This window comes from Setaria viridis, chromosome 9, assembly GCF_005286985.2.
Source record: "Setaria viridis chromosome 9, Setaria_viridis_v4.0, whole genome shotgun sequence".
In the NCBI taxonomy this organism is placed as follows: Eukaryota; Viridiplantae; Streptophyta; class Magnoliopsida; order Poales; family Poaceae; genus Setaria; species Setaria viridis.
This window is the reverse complement of record NC_048271.2, coordinates 56,025,862-56,049,838: the sequence shown is the minus strand read 5'-3', so window position 1 is coordinate 56,049,838 and position 23,977 is coordinate 56,025,862. Positions and strand designations below refer to the sequence as shown.

Sequence of the window (23,977 nt, the reverse complement as noted above, 5' to 3'; positions counted from 1 at the left end):
CTTGCATTTGCAAATCTCAAACTGATTCGTCACAGATGGACGGACATAGAGAGTCCCGTCCCGTCTCAGGGGAACCAACAATCACAGGATGACAAAGGAAAAACAAAGAACAAAAGCTACATTCAATTTATTCAGGACCATACGCTACTTATTTTATGCTGGTGACTTTACAAATACTTATTTTCTATGCGGTCGCAACGGTGTCAACAACACAGATTGCTCCTTCTATGCACAATGAGCCCATTTCCACGGTTAAGCTACTATTGACAGCGGACAACAACAATTTTTTCCCCCGGGAAGGTCCATCGCCTCTTCATTGTGTTGTTCCCTGACGCCAAAGCCGGACCCAGCCACTAGCTTCTGCAGTTTATGTCAATACTTAGTACACTGCTATCTAACTCCAATGAACTTGTTCACACACAAGCACATAGAAATGCGAACCATCTCAACTGGACCTCCTATTGCTCAGCCTCCACGTATTGTTCCAAGTACTCTCTGATCATCAGCCTTTCCTCATCCGTAAGATCAGGGTTTGGGCCCGTCAAACGCTCCCTTAGTTCCTTCTCTTCATCACTCGTACCGTCCCTTGAGACCTGCACACAAGCCGCAATCTCAACTACGATATCTGATTCAACACCGTCCGCAGATTCTGGAAAGAATCTCACCTGGACAAAGTTGTTCACATGGCCGTCGGCATTCGGTTTGGTTATATTCTCATGCTCATTGCACAGCCAGTTGCCATCCACTATGTATTTGTATTCATACCGTCCTTCCTTCAGGAAACAGAGACCCAAAAGTTGTGAGATACAGCCATATGGGAAGTGTAAAGCTAACTGCTACATTTTTGTATATGGCAAGCAGTATTTTCTTTTAAAAAAACTGCAGTCATCCTCTATGCCTCCAAAAAGTCCAGTATCACTAGTACAACTTAGGATGGGATGGCCACAGCTATATTTCAATATAACTTTGTGATTAAAAAAATTATACTCACGGGCAACTCTTTCTCAAGAAACCAAGCTCCTTTCTCCTTATCATATGTCAAAGGAATTCTCTGCAAGGATGAAGCGCAAATCAATTAGACACTTAAGCATGGGATTAACTAAGAAAAACTAATTAAGATGTAGATGGTCTTGTTTAACCATCATAGCCCCCAGAGAATGTGAGGGGGCAATCATATTTGATCTATCAAAATCAGACTGTGAAACACAATTTGTGCAAGCTGATAGCAGATGGTACTGCTTATGTATCACTATTCTCTGTAATTGATGGCTCAACAGGCAAATTAGCGAGTGTATGTGATAAGATGTGAATAATCTTTTATTGGTTTTATTGTACCCGGCTGCTACGAAACGCTAACTATGGAATGCATGCAGCAAAATGAAGAATATCTGAAACCAAAATTGTTTGTCATAAATGGTTGTAACCTGCTAGCATTGTTGACAACCTGACACCCATGTACAAGTAGCTTTGTTGTCAGTACTCAGTAGTTTCCTTTTCAAATTTATGCTAATTAAATCGTGTCAATCTTAAGTATTAGCCAGGACAAGGGTCTTCCTGTTTTAGACATTGTTTCTGAGCTACAATTGCTGAAACTTAAGCCTATTAAGCAACGTTAAAATAGATATGTCCCTAATCTATTAAGCAGCTTGAACAAAGGTCTTATTCCTATTCAGCTGTCAAATGGAAATTCTTTTAACACCCAACATGTAATAAGATAAGTGAAGGGAAAACATACCTGACCCCAGCCAATGTCGAGCCCAGAAATTTCAACAGAAGACGAAGTATCATCTTCCCATTTCAAAGTGATTGTATTTTTGGATAATCCCGTCAGCTAAATAATAAGACAGTTATCGCTTAGCAGAAAAAAAATCTGTGGCTCGCCACAATATGTGGGCACATTAATCTCCCCATCATAACAACCACTGAGAGAACAGTACAGCATTCACTTACAATGTCAGCAGTTGCCAACTTAATGGCTTCCAACTTTGGAAAGGAAGCTCTTTTGCTCTACCAAAAAAAAAATTTAAAGGCTGATAAATTAACAGAACATGCAAAATAACCATGTGGTAACAGAACCAAGCCTATCAACATAAATTTACTGTAGAGAACAGATGAGCAGGACCAACAAAATTCACACAAATAGTCAATCATGGAGGTTGGTTTTCCAGTGCACATATAATAGGCATATTTATCTTTTTTTTCCTACCAAAATTTTGAACATCCGATCCGACAAATGTAAGTAGTTAAAAGTTGTATCAACTAGTTATGAATTACCTGAAGTAGCTGATGTCCTTCATTAAGACTGTACCCAAGAATCCAGAACATATAAGCGAGCTGAAATTTTACAAGTGCTCAGAGAGTCAGAGTTACAAATGAAAGCTATCAAATACCACTGCTCAAGACTGGAAAACATCAAATTGTAGCCAATGATGTTCAAGTACCATTTTCTAATTCAGTTGCATAACTTGAAATGAGAAACTAGAATCTTCAAGTTAGTGGAGACATGTTGAGGTTATTAAAGTGCTACAAAGCTGCACATTGCAGCACTTGTCTGTATGTCAGTGCACAATAGAATGATTTCTGTTTTTGTCTAGGCATAATTTTGCAATTTTGGTGGGTTGCTATTTAGTACTCTTCCAAGCCATAAGCATGGTTTTCTTAAAAAGTTTTTTTTGTTCAATATAGTTAAGTGCAACATAAGAAAAATAATGAAAACCTACCGCAGCACAACTCTAGAGAAACAAAAGGACTTGGTAAAACACAGCAAGTTGTGTCGGGAAACAAAAAGAAACAGGGCTCCATGAACCTACTGCCACAGCAGGAGCTCTTCCAAGTCCAGCAGTGCAATGAATATATGTTACGCCACCATTACAGTTGACAAGCTTGTGCAATTTGCTAACCACAGCAGGAAGCCTCAATCGCAAATCAAAAGCATCAAAATCCCTGGCGTAGTTAAACATTAGACCAGTTCAAATATGCACAGTAAAGACGACAGAAAAACAGAAATAAAAATTGGCAGTGCCATTTGATGGAAATACAAATTCTCTAATTCCTCATGAAACTATACATCTTGTAGACTTTACTATGGCCACTACACCAGTTCCTCAAGAGGAAACGGACTTAAACTATGCCAATGATGTTCGCAAAAAGTTCTTAGCCCCAAACTTCCAAATATGAAATAACAGTACTATTGCTGTTTGGGTACCTAATTTCAGCACGGCAGTGCTCAATATCTTTGAATTGTAGACAATAATCTTGAATGGCACGGATGTTGACTCCAAAATATCTGAACAAGTTGGTTGGTAAAGGAAAGAAGATATATTCCCGGAACGGAAGCATTATATGGCAGTGGAACAACAAAAAACTATTTCATTAAAATAACAAACGGACTTTTGGAAGATGTCTTGTGCTGCATACAAAATTAGACTACTGGGACAGAAGCTCATTTTCATAGAGAATGGCAACTAAGCATAAAAAGGAAGTACCCCTAGCAGTTTCTCAGTTCTAATCAGAGGTGGCATCCAATAATTCATAGCAAATTACAAAGACTGAGAGACTGTTTTCTTGTCTTTGTTGCTGAAATGGAGGGATTAACTTTACAGCCACTGAATTGGGGATTTTTTTTCCATTCTTATGTTGTGTCAATTACCTGTATCACTGACATGTGGGACCATCTGACTCGTAGAAAGTGGACCACGATGGCAAATCATGAGCCACTCATATCATAAGGTAAATTTAGTAAGTAAGCTGTCTGGTTTAGTAAATTTGAGCTCTCAAATGCAAATCATATTGATTTTTTCAAATCAAAAGAATTGTATAGGTAAGCTGATTATGCATTAAAAAATATTGATAGGATACTCAAGATCCGAATCCTGCTGCAAGCAGAATATAGTTTTGACACCAATCTTCCGAAGCTTATCAACATCAAGAGGACTCTGCACACAAATGCAGATAATTAGACAGAGGTATGAAGAGATATTTGTATCTAAAATAGGTTGGGATGAGAACCTGTAAGCAGGAGCCTACAATCAAGTCTGGGCGTATGAAATTGTAGTTCATCCCGAGCTCATGTCTGTATGTCAACGCTATAAAGGAAAACATTTCAGAAATGTTAATAGACCAAACTTACTAAAAGCACAATGTAATCACAAAAAGTAGATGGCAAGCACAATGTTAAAGCATCAAGGGGCGATACTTTTGTTGGAGGAACAACACTACATGTGAAAGAACTAGAGCACCCTTGCAAGAGCAAGTTTTGGCACACTGGACAGTGGGAAGTTAGATATGCAGGAAGTGTATAGGTGAAACAACTATTCGCAATGAGTACAAGTCCATGAAGTGGACTAAAGGAAAATGTCAAACTAGAATGGAGAGTGCGTGTTTGTTTCAAATGGTCTGATCACACTGATAGCTCACACTGCGATTGTGACACTGATATGACTCTAGGAAATCTTTTATTTTCTGGCTATCAATGCATCAGATTAGCCATTAATTTGCCCCACATCTGATAACATTACAAGTAACATAGAAGCGGACATGCATTAGGACGATGATTCTGTTTACCTGCTCCCATAGCCTGTGTCATGTTAGTGCTGTACACTTCAGACTTCTCCGTGCCCACCTCCACTGCACTGCTCTCGGCACCAGAAGTGGACGCCCCAGGTGGCTGCATCTGCCAACCAACCCGCAACATTCAACAGTTGAGCGTCACGAAATGATACCCGCAGTTACAGTAACAGTAATCGGTGATTCAGACGTTACAATCTCTATTCTCTACCCAGCCAGCATAAGAATCCCGTCGAAATCGAATCAGAAATGACAGAAGTGGTGTTAACGCTTACAGTTTTGACGGTGTTTGATCGGCGACTCCCGCCACGAACCATCGCCTAATCGCCCAAAAAAAAATTAAAAAAAAAAATCAGAACGACCAAATCAGAAAAAAGAAAAACAGAAATCCACGGTGGGTAAAATAAAAACTCCACGAATGGATTGGATTCGAGGCATCACCAGATTGAGCGGAGAGGGCCGCCTCATGGATCTGGATCCTACGATTGGAGGCTCCCTGAGCAAAATGAGGCAAAACGAAGGAAACCCATGAGCAGGCGAGGCATTACCGGGGACGAATCGAAGCGGATCGAGGAGGGGGCAGCTTACTTGAGCAGGTTCTGGAGGCAGTTCATGGCTTCCCACCGCTCGTGCGCCCGGAACGGCGAGGAGGCGGAGGCGACGCGGGTAAAAATATCTGGCGAGCTCGCTCCCCACTCGCAGGCAGCGGTGGACGGAGAGGGGAGGGACGACGGGGACGGCCGGGGCGAGGAGGTGGGGAATAGTATCTGCGCAGCGTGCACCCGGTCTATTAGGCCCTGTCGTGTGGCCGCGGCCCCTCCTCGCTCAACGCCTTCTGCGGGGGCTGAGCTGCGACGGTCTATAGACTGCGTCCACGCGGGACGCCGGACCATGGGGTCCCATGACGTGGACCGCTGTGGTTTGGCTTTGGCTAAATCGAGTGGGCCCAGGTTTAGCCTTTTTGACCCGTTCTCCCCAGCGTGAAAGCGATCGGACGCCGACGGGTCAAGCACGTCCGCAGCATCGGACGGTTCAGAACTCCACACGCAGCAGCAGATCGATCGTCCCTTTTGTTGTGGATCACGTCTGGCTGCTTCTTGTTTTTCCGGCACGATGTGGTGCTGGGCTGCTGGCTGCTCGTGCTCGCCCCTTTATTTGCAGCTCCTCCTCTCATCTCATATCCTTCCAGATCGTATGCTCAGCTTGTCGGTATTTTATTAGCCAGAAGAGAGAAGAGATCTAAAACTAAAATATTGTATACTCAAAAGACATTATCCATCTCTAGAGTTGAGTGCAGTGGCTTAAATCAGTTCTGTGGATTTGATATGGAATTTTGTCATCTCTTATATCGCATAATATTTTAAGATGTTGCTTATCCGTGTGTTTTGGAAGTGCATGTCCAGGGGGTTTATAAAAAAATTGATGAAAACATGTACATTTCTCTTCGAATGTGCTAAAATTGCCGTGGAAGGAGGTGTCTATTTACATGCAAACATACTTGAAATTTTGAAAATATTATACTTTTATCTTTTGAACATTTTTAAAAAAATGATTCATGGATTCAAATGCATCGTTCGAAATTTCTCACACAAAGCCAGTGGTAGTTATTTTTCCTCAAAACCTAACCAAAAAGTGTAGAAAGATTTTACACCCCATACATCTACTGGGATATTGTTACGCTTGCGCACTGAGCTTCTCTTCTCCAACACTAACTTTGGTAACTTCACTTAATCCCTCCCACGGCCAGGAAGATGCACCAAATCAGTTGCTGGAGAGCACCAACAAATTCCTTGGCACATCTTCTTTAATTAAATTATTTGAAAAAAAGAGGAATGAATCCAACGGTCCAGGATTCCTGTCACATCGGATATTTAGATACTAAAAGTATTAAATACAGGTTAATTACAAAACCAATTGCATAACCACGGCTTATGCAATTAGTTTTATAATTAATTCACACTTAGTTCTTCTAATTGGTATTAAATATCCGATGTGATTTAAATTAAAATTAGTTTATGGATCCAAACACCGCTGATATAAAGGAAGGGAGGGAGAAGGAAGAGGGGAAAGGTTTGCTCTGCCAAGTTGAGTTGAGCATGCTCTGCTCTGTCTCTGGTCATCACCAAACACCAACTCATGACGCCCCAAAGCTGAGAGCACAGCCTCAGCAGCTGTTGTGTCAGCTCCGCCCGCGCCCCTCCGCCATGAGAGATCCCAAGCCGAGGAGAAGCCAGGCAGCTCCCACCCTCGCCGGCAAGCTGCGCAAGCACTCCACCTGGCTCCTTCTCCTGCTGTGGTTCGCCCTCTCCCTCTACCTCTTCATCTCCGCCACGCCGTCCGCCACCGCGCCGCTCCGGCGCTCCGCCTTCCTCCGTTCCAAGGCCCGCGCCCTCTCAGCCACCACCGCCGGCGCCGCGCCCCCCGTCCGGATCTACGTCTACGACCTCCCCGCCCGCTTCAACCGCGACTGGGTGGCCGCCGACGCGCGGTGCGCGCGCCACCTCTTCGCCGCCGAGGTGGCGGTGCACGAGGCACTGCTGGCCTACGCCGGCCGCGCCGCGCGACCCGAGGACGCCGACCTCTTCTTCGTGCCCGTCTACGTCTCCTGCAACTTCTCCACGCCCAACGGCTTCCCCTCGCTGTCGCACGCGCGGGGGCTGCTCGCCGAGGCCGTCGACCTCGTCCGCAGCCAGATGCCGTACTGGAATCGCTCCGCCGGAGCCGACCACGTCTTCGTCGCCTCCCATGACTTCGGCGCCTGCTTCCATCCCATGGTCAGTGACTTCTTCTGTATGGATTCGTTTGTTGCGGTGGTTGCGTGATGTGCTCGCGCACCTAAATTTATTGCGTGCAAATAGGAGATTGTAGGAAGCAAGTTACCAGCTGCTTGCTCGCTGGCTTGTAAATGCCATAGACCAGCTGCCATTCGTCTTTGGGATCGATCACTACGGATTTTGGAATGCAGCTTACCTAGTTCTGAATCCTAAACCGATACTGATTGAGTTCATTCAATTCTTGCCAAATTGAGCATATGCCATCTAATTTCTCACCCCAAATTTATGGAATTCATCTTGTGCTATCACGATGGAACTCAGTTTGCAATTTAATTCAACAAACACAGCTTGTCATCTCTGCTTATTTAAGGGAACTGGCTGTTCCACTAAACAAAATTTCTTCTTTTTAACTAGGAGGATGTAGCCATTGCCGATGGCATACCGGCGTTCCTGAAGAGGTCCATCCTGCTACAGACATTTGGTGTTCAGGGCCATCACGTATGTCAGGAGGTGGAGCATGTGGTCATCCCACCTCATGTGCCACCGGAGGTGTCTCGTGAGCTACCGGAGCCGGAGAAGATGCAGAGGGACATTTTTGCCTTCTTCAGGGGCAAGATGGAGCTGCACCCCAAGAACATTAGTGGCCGCTTCTACAGCAAGTAAGCATACACCGCAAACACTTCTCTTTTAGTCGCCTCATCTAGCATTTATCCCATAATGACTTGTAAGGGAATTGATTTTAGGGTCATTCCTAGGTTCTGCCCCATTATCCACAATAGTTCAATTTTCATCAATACTTGTACATATGAATAGCAATATCTTGAACATAAACTGAATATGACTTTAATACCTTCTCCTTATAACAGGAAGGTGAGGACTGAGCTACTTCAACATTATGGTCGCAATCACAAGTTTTACCTTAAGAGAAAGCGGTTCGACAACTACCGATCAGAAATGGCTCGGTCACTGTTCTGCCTCTGCCCGCTGGGATGGGCCCCATGGAGTCCTCGGCTTGTGGAATCAGTCCTTCTCGGCTGCATACCCGTCATAATTGCTGATAACATACGGCTTCCGTTCCCTTCTGTCCTTCGGTGGCCAGAGATCTCATTGCAGGTCGCCGAGAAGGACATAGCCAGTCTTGAGATGGTGCTCGACCATGTTGTGGCGACCAATTTGACCACAATACAGAAGAACTTGTGGGATCCAGTGAAGCGGAAGGCACTGGTTTTCAACCATCCAATGGAAGTGGGAGATGCTACATGGCAAGTGTTGAGGGAGCTTGAGGTTTTGCTAGACCAGTCTCAGAGGAGGTATGTTGGATCCTGGAGGTGAAGACCAGAGAGGATCCGTTTGTCTAATCTGTTGCAGCTGTGCAACTATTGTACATGACCACATGCCACCCAACTGGCAACATCGACAGCCAGTCGAGACTTGAGCCTGAGATCTACTTCTGACATAGATTTTTCTCGCCAGAAATTCAGAATACGAATCTCAAACCAGAGGTCCACTTCTGATGTTTTTATTCTCGCCAGAAATTCAGAATATGAATCTCAACCAGAGTTCTATTTCTTATGGATTTTTCTCGCCAGAAATTCAGAATACCAATCTCATATGAGAGATCTGGACCTTCATTAGTCAATGGGGATGCTAGCTCAACCTGCATTGGCTGGTTGCCTGGTTGGTGCCTGACTAGAGATCCCAATCTCGGGGTGACAAGTTGACCAACTCTGTGTGTATAGGGAAATTGTTTACTCATTTGTTTATTCTTTGAGAAGTGGGAAGAGCCTGCTTTTCTTGCCATAGGAAGAACATGTTCATGTATTTTCTGGTTGTACACTTGTAGAGTTGCTGGGCTGTTCCAACTACTAGTATTATGCTAGTTAAATTCTTGTAAATGGAAGGGTGCCCAAGAATGTATTGGTGATTGAACTATAACCAGAAGCAATCTGCTATTGGAAGCCAGTGAAACATGGCCAGGATCTATTCTTTGCAATTTTCAGCAGCGATTGTCTTGTTCACAGGGAAAAATTATGCTGTGGCCATTTTAACTTTCTGAATTCAACACAAATAAGTATCAGAACTATGACAGAAAGATATGTTTTATTGTTCACCAATCCTTAGCCCGTTTATAACCATCTCAACAGCGCAAGTTTCGACAGTTCATATATACCACAACTCGAGAAATGGACACAGCAGAGAAAACTACACCTAAAGTCCAAACAAAAGCAACAACTAGATTTTTCTTGGGCTGTATTTGGAGCTTCCCTTCTAGAATTAAGTTCGATTCCACAGTATCAATAAGGCAGTAACTAAAGGAACACTTCGTCCATCAGCAGCCCATACTAGACATAAGAAAAAAATTGCTGCAACAGTATTTTGGAAACAGAGAAGAAAAATTGTGGCCAAAACAGTGTAGCAGGATAGCAGCACGCCTGAGCGAGTGAACATGTGCAGATTTACCCAGGTAAAAGGGATAATTTTTGCAAATATTTTTTCCCACATTGCTTTTGCAACAAGATTGAACAATAAAAAGGATATAAACTCTTTCATGAATGCCACAAAGATTAATCGAAAAAAAAACGTTTGTGATAAATGGTAGAAATATGCATGCATGTTGTGGAGAGTGAATAAAACTGCAGCCAGTAGACAAGATGTGAATGCCCATAGGTTGATGGAAGCAAAACATTACCAAGCATTCTAAATGCGGTTTACAGTTTACATGCCACAAATGACATTAACTGTTATTCACTGGAACAATTCACGCAGCGCCATTGTTGATCCACCCAATGGAGACATGACATCTTATCAATCTGTAGTATTCGTAAAGTATAAACTGGTAGCTTGTTGATAGCGTTCAATTTCTTGGAACGCATCGAGCAACATCTGCCATGAGTTAAAGTACTCAAGAGCATACACCCTTGCATGGAGTGTCCTTGCAGCGGCAAACGGGCCTCCCTGAAAGTTCCCATCCATTAAACCCACGTTCTAGGACCATGATGTTCTTTACCCCTGAATCTTCCTTGGCCTCTGATAGATAGTCATGGAACATCTGTGCACAGGATGGGCCCCGCACCTGCAGTTTGAGGGAACATGTTACATGAAAAATGAGCAGCAGTGACTCAAATTGAAAGGTGATTTTGTGATTGAAAAACACAGGTGATATAACATGTACTAGAATTCAGGAGGAAGAATGAATATGTGGTGTGTTTCTCTTGATTTCCCTTTGTGACTGACATTGCAGTTGGTGGATCACCACAATCAAGTCTATTACCAAGGAGGGTTTTTTCCTTTTTCCAATCAAAATGAGGCACCGAAACCTATGGTTATGTTGACCATATAAATCACTGAAATTTTTTAATTTAGCCTCCTCATGATTTGTCTAAGTACAACTATCTGCTGCCCCCTTATGCATTTTTTTCTTGCACCGCCCCTGAAAGCGGGAACCAATTAAGGGTATAATAAAGCTAACCTTGATATATATTCTGCAACTGCGAACAGGGTTGGAATTACAGTAAACATGTCAAATTGAAACCTGATGAAAGCTGTGCCCTTCGTTAGCTTTCTTTCACGAAGTTCCCCATATATGCTATCTAACTTTGGGGAATGCAGCGCTAAGGCCTTGAACCGCGACCACGTCAACATGACGACCAACTCGAGGGAGGGAGGCAGTGAGCGACTACATGGCACGAAACATTTTGAGAGCCACGAGAGCAGGGAAACTAACTAGATCCACTTCCCCAGCACCTTCCCATCTTCTTTTGAACTCGTCACCAAGTTGCGAGCAAGCTGCTGCATACATAAACGGAGAAACAGGGGGTGCAGCGGAGGAAGAGAAGGGAGGGAGCTTCACCTTGCTGAGTGCGCAGTGGAAGACAAGGGTCTCCTTGGCCCCGGTCGCCTGGGCGAGGTCGGGCATCCGCTCCGTGAAGGTGTCGCTGGCGTAGTGGTGGGAGCCGGCGATGTGGCCGTCGTAGCTCCTCTCCTCGTCCCTGACGTCGACGATGGCGACGCGGGGATCGCGGGCCATGGACACCAGCTGCGCCGCCGACACGTAGGACACGCCCCTCCGAGCCATTGTCCGGCCGCCGGAACTGGGGAACCCCCGGCGCCGGAGGAGATTGGGGGGCGGCGTCGCGGCGAAGGGAAGGGAAAGGGAGGGGGAGGTTCTTGGTTGGCAATATTTTTTTACACATGCCCCCCCTGGAGCGACGTTGTGTTTTTCAGCGTAAGATTTAGTTGGGCCGGGCCACAGATTGTTTTTCAACCCTAGCGCTTCCCTCTGACCGAACCTGGGTGGGTGGGCTCCCAACCGGGAGACGCACCACTGTGCTACAAGTGCGGAGAAGGGCCCACCACGGAGCATCTCTGCGACGACTGCAGCCATCACCAGGTTCTGCTCAACGGAATGCAGAGATAGCTCGACAGAATGTAGAGGTAGCGAGTGACCATGGTGTTCGCTGTGATGATTCCTCTCGTCATGGGCGCTCTGTTCTACTTTAGTATCTTCTGAAAAACAAAAAAAAAATTTGAACGTTCTAAAAAACAAATTCATCTGTCTTTACTCCATACATGGTCCTTTATCATGTTAGAGTGCGCACTAAAGTCCACGACAACAGGATTTTAGGCTTTACTCAACCCAAAAGATTAGCCCACCATCAATTTTCGATTTTGGTGAGCATGTTGTCATATGACAAAAACACCTGCCTCTCGCCTTTATAAATAAATTAAATTAAATTGAGGTATTGATATCATTTTCATAATCTTCATTGAAAATAAGAAATCAAGAAACGAGGACCAAAAAAATTAGAAAACAGAACATTTTGAGTAAGTCCAGCCCAGCAGCCCAGCCCGATGCCCACGCAGCAAAAGTCCCGAGGATCTTTTTCGTGGACAACGTCTGTGATTGTGTATTCATTATGGTATGATGAAGTTTTGGATTTGCAGTTCTCAGGGAATGTAGTCTTGGTTGCTCTACTTGCGTTGCGTGCTCCTGTCTCCGATACATCCGCGGTGATACATTGCATCCTCGAAGTGAATTGATGAACCGATGATACGCCACTCTTGAATAATAAAATGCTGCCTTTTATTGCATTGCTGAGCTATATCTGTATGTATTACCCACTTCCACAACTACTGGAGTAGTACTCTGTTAATCTCTCTGATTTCAGCCGTACGTAAGTACTTGCTTCATCTTGGCTGTAGCCGCAAGCTTCTGCAGTTGCTTGTTGGGACAGTCAGCTGCTTGTTTCTTTGCCTTGCATTGCCTTTGAAATTCAAACAAAACATATGAAAGATTGATCTGTTAGGGTACTAGTGCTACTAGGACTGAGATTCATTTCGTTTTGCCTGTTTGTGATGATGGATCCATCTGCTGGAATGCAGTTGCATCCCCTGTGGGCACGTCTATGGCAGATCCTGCCTGGAGGCATTGCTGGCTCGATGCGGGGGCACCGCAGCTAAGGTACCAAAAAATGCATGCTTTTTTTCCCCTACTTGTTCGCTCTTCATCAACTAGATCTAGTACTCATGAATATATCTTGGCATGCAGTGCCTTTCGTGCGCGAGAGAGTTCAAAGTCGAGGACATGCTCAACCTGTACCTGCGGCACACACGGAGGAGCAGATGATCAGGGACGACGCCACCCTTCAACAGGTTCACATTTTGTTTTCTTCATCAGCTTAATGAAATCAAGCTCACATGGGATGAATCGAGTAATAAATGCATTATGCAGGCAGCAAGAATGCAGGTTCCAACTGAAGGCCAACAAGAGGCGGCATGGCAGCAAACTGTGGCTGCCATGGCTGCAGAGGCTCATCAGAGAGCAGAGCTGGCTCGCAAGAGAGTTGGGCTAGCTCGGGAGATGGAGGAGGTAGCTCGAGCTCTCAAGATCGTAACTAATCTGCGGCGTACTATACCTCTTCCGGTGATATCTATGCACACTCACTTGCTGCATTTGTAGATCGAGCTAAGCTAGCGACCACTAACTAATTCAGCGCTAGTGTGCGTGCTTGATCGATGTAATCGCTTGGTAGGATCTGAAAATGTGATGCTATCGCTTGGTAGGATCTCTTAGTAGGCTAATGGTCTGAATTTTCGCATTTAAATACAGTTATCTGCTGCCTGGTTGGTGGAGTTTTGTTTATTTTCTATTCTTCATCCAAGAAATATATCAATCATGGACGAGCAGCTCAATTGGTCTTGAATGTGCTAGGCGAGAAGCTTATTAGCTTGCTGCCCAATTCAGTAAGCGGTCCCTGATGAGGCTGCTGCAATGGGGATGTGGTTGCCTTGATCAACCAAGGGATTGTTCAGCGGCGGCTTGGAATGTAAAAAGAATGGCATCTCCTCCTGCAGCGCCGCCTTTTTTTATCTGCTCGTCCTCGCTCACGGAGGCACACGGATGGCTGCGGCAAGAATTCGGATTATTCCGGGGCGAGGCTCGCCAATTTGATCGGGCTGCGGCGGCTCTGTTCTTTGCAAGGAGGACAGATGAGGGCAAATCCTCAATGGCCTGCTTTGAATCCGTGTGTAAGCAGCTGCGTGGCATGGCCTGCGCCGCCGGCGAAGCAAGCAGGTGCATGGCGGCAGTGAAGCAGGCAGGCCGTTGGCTGCAGCCGAGTTGCAGAGTTCAATATGTACATGCATCTGGACGGCACAAGATGAGGCCGCACCACAGCAGCAGCAGGAGGATCGGATCCTGATCCTCCCGCGATATATATGACGGACCGACGTGAGGCGGCGAGCGTGGCATGGAGTAACGTGGCGGAAGTTTGGAGGAAGCGGGCAGACGAGGCTCGGAGGAATCGGACTGCTAGGGAATTAGGCCTGTTTGGTTTCCGGCTTATTTTTAAAAAAATAAGCATCCGTCACATCAAATGTTTAGATAAATATTAAATGTAGATTATTTACAAAACCTATTACATAAGTGGAGGTTAAACGGTGAGACGAATCTATTAAGCCTAATTAATCCATGATTTGACAATGTGTTGCTACAGTAAATGTCGTTGTCGAGATTAGCGAATCAAAGACTACGGCAAGTAAATTTGTTTTATGCGCGTAAGGCTCGGATGGTTGCGTGCGAGGACACGGGGCTAGACTGGTTCGGGCAGGAATAGCCCTACGTCCAGTATGGGGACCAGTATGGGGAGCTGCTCATATTACTCACGCGGGGTCTGTAGAAGGGGTTACAAACGGGCGAGAGAGGGAGCTGATCCTAAGTCTCTTAGGTGTGCACTGATGCTCGTGAGAAGAGAGTGTGAGTTCAGTTGGCTTGAGAGTCCTCCTTATCTCGGGTCCCTGGACCTCCTTTTATAGCGCAGTGGGTCCGGGCCCTTATGACCGCTATTTAAGGAGCTTTAAGGAAGTCGTTAATATTTACCCTAACAGTAAATATTTGCTAATGATGGATTAATTAGGCTTAATAGATTCGTCTCGCCGTTTAGCCTCCACTTATGTAATAGGTTTTGTAAATAGTCTACATTTAATACTCCTAATCAGTATCTAAATATTCGATGTGACACGTGCTAAAAATAAGAAAATAACCAAACGCCCCGTTAGTTACCCAGCCAAGGAGAAGATGGTAAGCCATTGAGCTCACAAAGTGCAGGCTGAACTGGATGCGTGGATGACGGAAGTTGGGCCAAAAGTCCTGAGCACGACAGTTGTGGCCCATGAGTGTTGAGAATAGGCCCATATGGCCTTTCAGCTTCCGGGAGGTTCTCGTGTCTGATCCCGATTCCCACGACGACCCTTCCTGCCTCCGCCTCCTCGGCTCCTGAAAGTATCCGTTCCGTTCCCCTTGGTCCTTTCCTTTCGAACTCGTCTTCCCCATTCGCCTGCGCCGCCACACCATGCCGTCACGCTCCCGTGCCAGGGGGCGGACGCTGCAGCCGGTTGTGCTGGTCGATCAATTAGAGGGTGTCTTCGACGTCGACTACGGCGAAGCGGACCTGGAGGGGGGCGAGGGCGAGGAGGAGTCCGATGATGACGGAGGCTCGGAGGATGAGGACGGTGAAGGATCCAGCGACGACGACGATGAGGAGGAGGATGATGAGGAGGAAGAGGAGGAGCAGGAGAGGGAACAGTTTGTCGAGGGAGGGCCATCCGCCCGAGCTAGGGTTTCCGCGGTGGCGGCTGCCGACGCCGCGGCGGAGAGGGCGACCACGCCCACCTGCCCCGTCTGTATGGAGCCATGGACTTCCCAGGGCCCGCATCGGATCAGGTGAGCAACGCCGCCTTTTCATTCTCCCGCAATCTTTCTGTTTGTTTGTTCCCCATTGTGGACACATTCCTATCTCTGACAACAAACTTCATGACTTAATTGTTGCTGTGATGAAAATTCAAATTAATGACTAACTGTAGCTCATTCTTGATTCATCCACAGGACATGAACGGCTTGGCCATGTGTGTTTTTTCTTTTCCATTTCTAATAGGCCAACTCAACATTTTCTGAGAATGCAGAATTGCACATTAAAAAAAATGCTATTCACGGCAACGATTTCTTCAACTTGAATACGTGTTTCCTCATATCTGATTATCCTGTCTGCAATGGACAATGGATATGATCTGAAATGCCTAACTTTGTGCTACACCCTGTAGCTGTATCCCGTGCGGGCATGTCTACGGGAGATCTTGCTTAGAGAGGTGGTTGACCCAGCGTGGGAATCGAAGTGCAACGGTGTGTATGCTAGATGGCTACTTTAATTACTTTGGTGACGGTTCCCTCTCAAGGAGATATCATTCTCCATGATTTGAAGTTTTCCCTTCGTTGTATTTCAGTGCCCTCAGTGTAGCAAAAGGTTTAAACAGAAGGACATCATCAATCTCTATGCACCAGAGGTCACCGCTCCAAAAAATGAACTTGAAAAGGTTAGATCGGTTGTTTTACTTTTGGCAAAATAGGCAGTTTGGTCCCTGAACTTTACACCAAGGGTCAAGTTCGTCCTTCAACTTTCAAATCGGTCAATTTAGTCCTTCAACTTTCATTTTCGGGTCAAGCTCATCCTTGTGCTGATGTGGTGCTATATCTTAGTATGAGTCTAATGTGAAAAGTCCATTTTACCCTTGGCTCATGTAGATCAAATATGTATATGCTCATACTCCCTTGATACTTTTTAAACTAACATAAAATATAGTTTCTAAAAAATGTTTCTCGTACTTTTTAAAATCATGCATGTGCTCATATGAATCAAATTTTGACATGCAAAATGTATGTACTCATATTCTTTCATGGTATACGCAATTTAATGTATGTTCATACTCTTAAGTTGACATGTACTCGTATACTCGTGACATGGTATACATGCTCCATGTACGTATTCATACTCTCTTAGTAAATGTATCTATGCTCATACTTATATATTTTGGATAATACTGTTAGTTCCGGTGGAATGAGGAGAGGGAGAAGGAGCCAAGGGCAAAAGTGACTTTTCGCATTAGTTTCATGCTAATATAGAGCTCCATATCAGCACAAGGACATGTTTGATCCAAAAACAAAAGTTGAGGGACTAGATTGGCCATTCTGGAAGTTGAGGGACGAACTTGACCCTCGGTGCAAAGTTCAGGGACCGAAATGGCTATTTTGCCTTTACTTTTCCTCTAGAAGATTTCTTGAGCGTGGACTGAAGTTTGTTCCAACTCTCCAGGAAATTTCGTATTTGAGGGAGAGAAATGATTCCCTGGAGAATAAGGTGATTAGTTTCATTAAGGCATCTACCAGGCCATCCAGCTTCTAGCCTTACATTCCTTTTCATATCTGGAGGTTAGGATTGATAACTTTTCTAACTTGTGTGTTTTCTTGTCATAGGTTTTGCACCATGATAAATTGTTTGAGGAGATGACCAAGGTATGTCTACCCATCCTTGGCTGCTTGTTTCTCTATTCAAACTCTGAAGCAATCACACTTGTGTGAACCTGTAGTGCCATTACAAAAGGTGTTGTTCACAGAACTTATTTATACACATCCCTACCCAGCTTGCTTGGGACCAAAGGCTTCTTGTTGTTATTGTGATGTCGGATGTTTATCATTGTGAACCAAGACATCTCCTATAATGTGCTCTTTCTTTGTTGTCTGTCTCTGTGCCAGGAAAAATTGCAATAGTTGTCAATTTACCTAAAACTTACTGTCACCTTGCAGAGGCAGATTGTTCTGGAACAGGGAATAATAGATGCTGTTAGCTTAAAGAGACAGGTAATTTTAGTTAACTGGTCGTTGATTAACCGTCATGTGGTATAGCTCAAAGATTCTCTTTGTTCCTCTGTGAAGAAAGTGGCAGAGCATTCAGATAGAGCTGTACATCTGGAGCCATCTACCTCGGCCACTGTAAGCTTTTGCTCACAGGTATTTGCTATCAGCTGTAGACTTTATTTCAAACTAATTACGATCCTTAGTTTTAGCGTCCTATAACCTGTTTTTACTTTAGTCGTTAGTGTGCACTTCATGCTTTAACCATGATTCTTATCTTGTGTGTTTGCTGACCTGATCAATTACTTGGAAACACTGGAATTTTCGTTAGGCTGAGCTGATTACTTTTTACATTATTTGTTTACATGCTACAGTTTACATGTTGATTAAACGCATGGCAAGAATAACCTATCTCAGTTTTGCTACTTTCACTTGGAAGCAAGCTTTATTATTGCTGCCTCATACTGTTGTGATGTATTTTATACATGCATCCATTTGCCAGCACATGCTCAGAACACTTGCTCATGAAATATATCACTGAATATTAATTATCATGTCTCATGTATTTGTTGAGGTTTGACTTCATGGCTTTAAACTTTAAAGAGTAATTAAAGTATCTTGATGCAACTACAGTAAATAGTTACTAAAGTCAAGACTCATACTTCAGGGTATTTATAGAGCCAGCCCCCTTGGATTATCTAATTGTTTGATTTTTCCCTAATAATGCTATACAAATTGTTTGATTCCCGATTGTCGGTGATTCACTCATTTCTGTTTTCATCCCAAATTGAATTCCTGGCATTGGTTTAATTGTTAACCTTGTCCAGTATGAATTATTTTTGGATGGAGCTCGAGTCATCGGCATAGATGCATCTAACCAAATAATACTTGCTTCTGGGAGGGCAGCTGCTGTAGGTGCTGAACATGTTATTACCAAGGTATATAATTTAAATTCTACGCGATGCCAGATGAACTGTAGAACTTGTGCTTATCACCTTGGGATTTTACAACATTCCCTTTATTGTAAATTTTTTATGCCAACAGATTAGCATGGGTTCTGCTCATGAACCGTTCAAAGTCCACCTTCCTCCCAATACCAAAGCTATTAGGGATATGTGTATCCTTCCTGGTGGCTCTGCTATTTTTACATCAGTAGGAAGGAAGTTATCACTTTTCAGGTTTGTCTTGAATTTTGGGATAGTTATTGTTCCTGCTGTTCTTTTCCCAAATAATTGCTTGATATGTGTTCTACCATAGTTCTTTCTAACACTTCTCATGATGTATTTTGATACCAGCATGACAACAGACAGTGTCGTCCTTCAGTGTGATTTGCCGGTAATTATCTCACCTTGCTAATCTAAACACTTGCACAATGCTACTTTTTATTATACGAAGGTCCCTGTAAGATATATTGTTTGATACATTTTTATTTAACCTTTTTGGAATTTGGTAAATGAAAACATACATGGTGTTGATGGAGCTGGTCTAGTGCTACTTAGTTATTTTGTCACAATGAAACATACTACATCAATTATTTGACTCTCACGAGGCCTATACAATTTATGAGAGAATAAATATTGGTAGGGACTTCCCCCCTTTGATCTTTCCATTTTTTTAAAAAAAACTACAGTAGAGTATTTGGCAGTCTTGAATTTCCCCCCCACCTTGATGGAACCTTACTGGATGAGACTTTGGATAGGCAAATTAGGTGAAGCACATACATATATTCTACCTAATTTTACTCTCTGTGTCACTATACTGTGCAGGTCCCTGGTTGGTCATGTTCAGCAGATGTATCTAGTTCACGTCATATTTATGCTGGCTTGCAGGTTAATCTTTCAACATATCATCTTAAGCTCCTTATGATTTGCAATGTTTTAATTGAATCGATTTGTTTACATACTGCAGAACGGCATGCTTATGGTCTTTGATGTCCGTCAAACTACAAGACCCTTGCATTCTATAGTGGGGCTTTCTACGAATCCGATTCATACGCTCCACTCTGTCATTGATAATAATGGTTGCAGGAAGATTCTTTCAGCTTCCGCTGTAGGTCCCTGCATGTGGGATGCTGACGGCAATCAAAGCAGGTATCTGACACTGTTCGACAGCATAGAATCGTGTAGTTTGTACTGATGGCAATTAATTTTTATCTAGGAAGTGCATTTATGTTTTCAGGTCCATGAATTGTGGGTTCTCATCTTTGTTCTGTTGGTTATCTTTCAGGCCGCATTTGCTCACTGAGATGGACAGTCAGCGTATATGCATTTCCCTTGCATGTGCCCCTCCATCAAGCGATGTTTTGGTGGCTTCCTTCCGGCCCAAAGTTGAGGCATCAGAAGATGCTACTGCATCTCAGGTGTATCTATCACAGACGCCAACACGCCCCGTTGGTTCAGGAAAATTGGGGCATCATGCCCTTGTCAGGAGGACAGGTAATGCATCCTTCACCGAAGGCCCAACATGCTATGCCAACGTAAGTGAAGTACGCATGTCAAAATCAGCAATCATACCTTATGGAGACAATCAACATCTCTTCGCCTACGGGGATGAGTCGCTGCATGGGGTCCGGACGTGGCAACTACCTTCGTTTGCGATTCATGCCGATCTTTGCGCCCACCGGCAGCCAATCCTTGATTTAAGGTATGCGGAAAGCTCAGGTGGAGGGAGGTACCTTGGATGCTTAAGCGAGGAAAAGTTGGAGGTCTTCAAAATTAGTTAGCATGTCAGGGAGCATAGCTTTAGTGTACTTGATTAGCCTTTTGGTAGCTCGGCTCGGCAGTGATAGCTAACATAGTACTAGTTTGTACAGAAGAAAGTCTTTTGCTGTGTACAGGTGGTGTTTCTGAAAGGAGGAACGGCATCTTGTTTTACACTTGTATATGCTGAGCTGTTTCAGCAGCGCAGTTATAATTATTTTTTTCTGGTATGGCCAATCCACAGCTGATGCTTATCGGTGTTAAAGTTGTGAGGATTAGCCAAGTTGTGATGCAATTTTTAAGTTGGGGAAATGAAACATCAGGCTGGATTGGAAGTTAAGTTGGGTGATACTTGTGCCACTTAAATCAATTTGATCATGTACGGCAGTGCGTGTAAGAGAAGCAACAACAGAGGACCTCAGCAGCAACATGCAAGGATGGTGCTCAGTCCAAATTAATCCACAATCTTAATTAGCACATGTAGCTTTCACAAGCATGCTCCTCAATCTTAATTAGCACATGTAGCTTTCACAAGCATGCTCCTCTTTAGATAATGGAGTATAGATCTGCATCTGAAGATACAAACAGTCTAGTCACTTAACATAATTACTAGTAATTGCACGCCTCAAGCACTGGTGAACAAATTTCAGAATGGCAGGGCGGCGCTTCACTCGCACACCTCCTTTTGCCGCTCAGCTCTTCTTAGGTCTGCCACTGGGAAAGGTATGGACAAGTTCATTCTTGTTTATACCCAAATTTAAATATAAATTATCCAATTTTCACCCTCTCCGTTCTCACCCATATTCAATGGATAATTAATTTTGTACTAGGTACTATGTATATCCAATGGATAAATTGTCCTTTCCCTGTACCCTCCCCTCCCTATTTCTAATAATGGGTATATATATTTCTACCCATAATTTCCCTATTTGAGGTGGACGTGAATTTGGGTATGAATTATGGATATCCAGCGGCAACAGGCCTAGGCTCTCCTGCTGACTTGCTGTAGTACGTGTGGTAATCATGATGATGGCAGTCGCTAGCACTCGGGGTATAGCGCGCGGTCCTTGGTGTGATCCTGGCAGTAGTAGTAGACCATGGACCTGTGCTGCGCCCAGCGCATGGCGTCCTGTTGCTGCGAGCTGAGGCCGGTGCCCGCTGGCGACGCCGGCATGGGGCGGCAGGTCGACGGCGCGCCAACCTCGCAGCCGGCGGTCCTGAACCCCTGGAAGCGGGCCACGAAGGGCTGGTACGCGTAGTCCGCCCTGTAGCGGCCGCCATCGGTTGCCCAGTCGGAGGCGTCCCAGATGGAGCCGTACGCCCACATCTCCCGGTCCGGGAACGCGTCCCCGGCGTAGCGGCGCACGGGCACGTCGTCGACGAGGAAGACGATCTCGTCGGGGTTCCAGAGGATGGCGTAGTGGTGGAAGTCGGCGGCGGGGTCGAACCAGAGGTGGAAGCGCATCTCCCGGCCGACGAGGCGGGCGCCGTCGCCGGTGCCGCGCACGTACACGTTGGTCTGCAGCGTGTAGGGCTCGCCGGGGACCGTGCCCAGCAGCTCCATGTCGATCTCGTCGTGCTTCCCCGGGTAAAGCTCGTTGTTGGACAGCTGCATTGCATTGTTGTTGTTGTTACAACCACAATCACAATCTCATATTAAACCCATGCATAGAAGGAAAGTGAAGACGACGATGGCGTACGTAGAAGGCGGTGTTGACGCCGGCGGTGTAGCCCGGCTGCACCTTGATGGACGCGCCGAAGTAGCCGTTCCGGTACGACCGCTTCGACTTGAACCCGCTGCCTGCTCCCACCACAACACGCAGGCTTAATTACTATTTGGAATCGATCCATCAGCCTGCTGATACGATGCTAGTATTGGTATGCTGAGACAACGAACTGACCTGAGCTGCGGTCCATCAGCAGCGTGAGCGCCTTCTGGTCCTGGGACAGTGTCTGGTGCTGCGGGCCCCACAGGTTGACGTAGCCCTCCGAGAAGGCCATGGACCTCACCATGGAGCTCGGGTAGTAGCCGGGGGATGGCTGCGCCTGCGCCGCCGGTGGATGGAGGAGCACAATGGCAGGCAGCAGCAGCAGGCATGGTGCTACTAGGAGATTCTTCTTCTTGTCAGGCATCTTGTTGCTTCAATTCGAGCGAGAGCAGTTGCTTTGCAGGGCAATATGTTGCAAGATTGTTGAGGCGTTTGCGTGTGTGTTTTCCATCTGCTGCATGGGGGCCAATATATAGGAAGGAGTTCCAGCTAGGCCCAGGGACGAAGCGGTTGATATGGAGGTTGCACAGTTACGCACAGGTGGTGGTACGTACATGGAGATGAATGATGATCTATCTCAAATCTACATTTCAAGACCAACCAACAAGTACAGTAATGAATCCTCTCAAAAAGAAAACGCAAACAAATAAGGTACAGTAGTAATGAAAACTATTGATCTAACTACCACACAGACTCCTTTAATTTTAGATACCGACACAATGCAAGCATCAGCTAGCGTCCATGAATCAAATCGTACATATTGTAGGGGCTGACTGCATTATCGCGCGTCGTCAGACAGGAATGGTCCAGAAGCCAACACCATGTTTTCTGCATCTCTCTCATGCCATGATTTTGTAACCAACTTGTCAGCTGATGGTTAAGGACGACCTTAATCTTCACTCTGCTTTCGGTTGCTCGTACACCTCAACTTACCTACTTAATTTTCACCTTAATTTTCAATCAGAGAGGGAACGTAACGACGAAACACGCAGCATGCAAGCGCTTTTAGTTTGGTGACCGCCGATCGGACAAATGCGGTGATGGGCCGATAGATCGATGCAGCATCAGTTATTAGTTAGTTACACTTGCATATATTGCACATCACATCACATATCTTTGCGCATCCAATTTGGCCAATCATCGATCAGCCACTACCGCATGCAGTACCACCCGGCCGTCCTAGAGCTAAGCCATAGCATGCCTGCAGCGGTTAGCTAACTGAAGAATATGATCGATCTGTGTTGTGTGTGCACTCCTATACCTATAGCATGCTTTGGTGCGAGAGCTGACGCTTCAAACTCAAGCTACTACTCTGCACTCCTGAATGCGTTAGCATGTCGTCCTCACCATCACATGCATGCTTTGGTGTGTGAGTGCATGGCCTGACGGCAAAAGCAGAATTTTCGAAATGTTAAATATAAGTAAATTATTGTTTGTGTTTCTCCATAGTTTTTTTGTTATAACTTTGCGATGTTGGTGCATATATATATGTTTCCCAGTAAAAAAATGTGCTTGCATCTACTGCAACCTCTCTGAACTTTGATCTATGTTGAAAGAAGATGCAAATCAAACTGTGGCTACTACATGGCCTACGTCCTTGCTTGCAGGGTCCGTATAGTATAGTATAGTAGCTTTGTGTTGTGCCGTTGTTGCACATGCATGCGCCATGCAGATCATCAGCAGATGAGATGCGTGCAACCAACAGCTAACCGATTCTGAATTGCCAAATCAACCAACCCTGTACGGCACGCACACATGCTGATCCCCCTTTTCTTTCTAACTTTCTTCAATAATGATGAATGTAATCATGCATAATGCATGCATGGTTACTGTGTTTGACAACTGCCTTCATTCAGTTGTAGGTAGATATATAGTATAGGTTCCTGAAGCGCCACAGTGATACACACACACACACACACACACACACATGCTCCCTTATATTTGTGATTAAATGAAGAAATTAAAGTGGATTACTTGGGCAGCAAA

At 44.9% G+C, this 23,977-nt stretch overlaps 5 protein-coding genes across 7 annotated transcripts; 2 read left to right on the top strand and 3 right to left on the bottom strand.

The window, feature by feature from the left end:
* Positions 1 to 101: 101 nt before the first annotated feature.
* On the bottom strand, positions 102 to 5,474 carry LOC117837686 (phosphoglucan phosphatase DSP4, amyloplastic). Of its 3 annotated transcripts, XM_034717417.2 has the most exons (15): positions 5,155 to 5,321; positions 5,008 to 5,062; positions 4,842 to 4,886; positions 4,564 to 4,672; positions 4,009 to 4,085; positions 3,859 to 3,935; positions 3,206 to 3,286; positions 2,811 to 2,943; positions 2,275 to 2,334; positions 1,951 to 2,007; positions 1,736 to 1,831; positions 992 to 1,051; positions 666 to 773; positions 442 to 593; positions 102 to 360 (listed from the first exon to the last, which is right to left on the bottom strand). In XM_034717417.2, the coding sequence occupies exons 1-14, from the start codon at positions 5,178 to 5,180 to the stop codon at positions 459 to 461; spliced, it is 1,119 nt and encodes a 372-aa protein (XP_034573308.2). In that variant the 5' UTR covers positions 5,181 to 5,321; the 3' UTR covers positions 102 to 360; positions 442 to 458. The 3 variants fall into 3 exon arrangements, 2 of the variants coding, with proteins under 2 accessions (XP_034573308.2, XP_072146957.1); XM_072290856.1 differs by having other exon boundaries at positions 102 to 593; positions 5,155 to 5,322; XR_004636417.2 differs by lacking the exon at positions 102 to 360 and having other exon boundaries at positions 532 to 593; positions 666 to 769; positions 5,155 to 5,474.
* Positions 5,475 to 6,625: 1,151 nt separating this feature from the next.
* LOC117839174 (probable glucuronosyltransferase Os03g0107900) lies at positions 6,626 to 9,333 on the top strand. The gene is made up of 3 exons (XM_034719450.2): positions 6,626 to 7,340; positions 7,755 to 7,999; positions 8,207 to 9,333. The coding sequence occupies exons 1-3, from the start codon at positions 6,663 to 6,665 to the stop codon at positions 8,670 to 8,672; spliced, it is 1,389 nt and encodes a 462-aa protein (XP_034575341.1). The 5' UTR covers positions 6,626 to 6,662; the 3' UTR covers positions 8,673 to 9,333.
* A 650-nt stretch (positions 9,334 to 9,983) lies between these two features.
* Positions 9,984 to 11,561, bottom strand: LOC117839175 (arsenate reductase 2.2). Its single transcript, XM_034719451.2, has 2 exons — positions 11,191 to 11,561; positions 9,984 to 10,413 (listed from the first exon to the last, which is right to left on the bottom strand). Exons 1-2 carry the CDS (start codon positions 11,413 to 11,415, stop codon positions 10,243 to 10,245), a joined length of 396 nt encoding a protein of 131 aa, XP_034575342.1. The 5' UTR covers positions 11,416 to 11,561; the 3' UTR covers positions 9,984 to 10,242.
* A 3,533-nt stretch (positions 11,562 to 15,094) lies between these two features.
* LOC117838821 (uncharacterized) lies at positions 15,095 to 20,562 on the top strand. The gene is made up of 13 exons (XM_034718995.2): positions 15,095 to 15,561; positions 15,939 to 16,017; positions 16,119 to 16,208; positions 16,985 to 17,029; positions 17,146 to 17,184; positions 17,476 to 17,529; positions 17,605 to 17,679; positions 18,351 to 18,461; positions 18,568 to 18,701; positions 18,819 to 18,858; positions 19,290 to 19,352; positions 19,432 to 19,613; positions 19,750 to 20,562. Exons 1-13 carry the CDS (start codon positions 15,191 to 15,193, stop codon positions 20,243 to 20,245), a joined length of 1,779 nt encoding a protein of 592 aa, XP_034574886.1. The 5' UTR covers positions 15,095 to 15,190; the 3' UTR covers positions 20,246 to 20,562.
* A 559-nt stretch (positions 20,563 to 21,121) lies between these two features.
* LOC117838822 (probable xyloglucan endotransglucosylase/hydrolase protein 32) lies at positions 21,122 to 22,451 on the bottom strand. Its single transcript, XM_034718997.2, has 3 exons — positions 22,124 to 22,451; positions 21,923 to 22,023; positions 21,122 to 21,831 (listed from the first exon to the last, which is right to left on the bottom strand). The coding sequence occupies exons 1-3, from the start codon at positions 22,353 to 22,355 to the stop codon at positions 21,262 to 21,264; spliced, it is 903 nt and encodes a 300-aa protein (XP_034574888.1). The 5' UTR covers positions 22,356 to 22,451; the 3' UTR covers positions 21,122 to 21,261.
* Positions 22,452 to 23,977: the final 1,526 nt, after the last annotated feature.